Here is a 779-nt window from a genome sequence, read left to right as displayed (position 1 = left end):
CTTCCTCTCCCACTCCCCTTGCTTGTGTTCCTTCTCTCGCTGGCTCCCTCTCTCTCTGTCAAATAAATAAATAAAATCTTTAAAAAAAAATTATGACTTCTACTATAGTCCACGCTTTACAAAGTATTAGCTCATTTAGAACAGTCTTCTGAAATATGTATTTTCTTTCCAACAAAAGCAGCTCAACTCTATTACAGGGAAGCTAGGGAGTAGCAGGACAAGTGAGGGTCTCTGCAGGAACTCTGATCACTGAGTAGGACTGCCAGGCCCACTTCTGTCTGGAAGGCAGGAGAGGATCAGCGTCCTGCCCTCTTTGGTCCATTTTGGGACCAGGGCTCCAGGCCCTCATTTCTCAGGGCCCAGGTAGAAATGAGGCTTTCCTGTTTTCCCCAGGGCCTCCAACAGAATGTTTGTGCTGTGCTCAGAGTTGATGCATACTTTCTTGTTGGGCAGGTCAATATCAAACTCAACTATTCCCAGCTTGTCGAGCACCTTATGGATAGCTTTAGAGCTGCCTTCCCAGGTCATGTCCACAGAGAACTCGGGCTTCAGCATGGCTATGGATATGGTCTGAGATATGTATTTTTATCCCCCTATTTTTTTTATAGGATCTGAAACTCTGAGACATAATCTTTTTTTTTTTTAAAGATTTTATTTATTTTTATTTATTTGACAGAGATAGAGGCAGCCAGTGAGAGAGGGAACACAAGCAGGGGGAGTGGGAGAGGAGGAAGCAGGCTCGTAGCAGAGGAGCCTGATGTGGGGCTCGATCCCATAAC

At 45.1% G+C, this 779-nt stretch overlaps 1 protein-coding gene across 1 annotated transcript; it reads right to left on the bottom strand.

Moving 5' to 3' along the window:
• Window positions 1-345: 345 nt before the first annotated feature.
• Window positions 346-555, bottom strand: LOC100477499 (copper transport protein ATOX1). Its single transcript, XM_034652176.1, has one exon. The coding sequence runs from the start codon at window positions 553-555 to the stop codon at window positions 346-348; it is 210 nt and encodes a 69-aa protein (XP_034508067.1).
• Between the last annotated feature and the right edge of the window lie 224 nt (window positions 556-779).

Source organism: Ailuropoda melanoleuca, unplaced genomic scaffold, assembly GCF_002007445.2.
Source record: "Ailuropoda melanoleuca isolate Jingjing unplaced genomic scaffold, ASM200744v2 unplaced-scaffold55142, whole genome shotgun sequence".
Taxonomy (NCBI): domain Eukaryota; kingdom Metazoa; phylum Chordata; class Mammalia; order Carnivora; family Ursidae; genus Ailuropoda; species Ailuropoda melanoleuca.
Note: the sequence above shows the minus strand (reverse complement) of the source record. Positions and strands in the feature narration are given on the sequence as shown.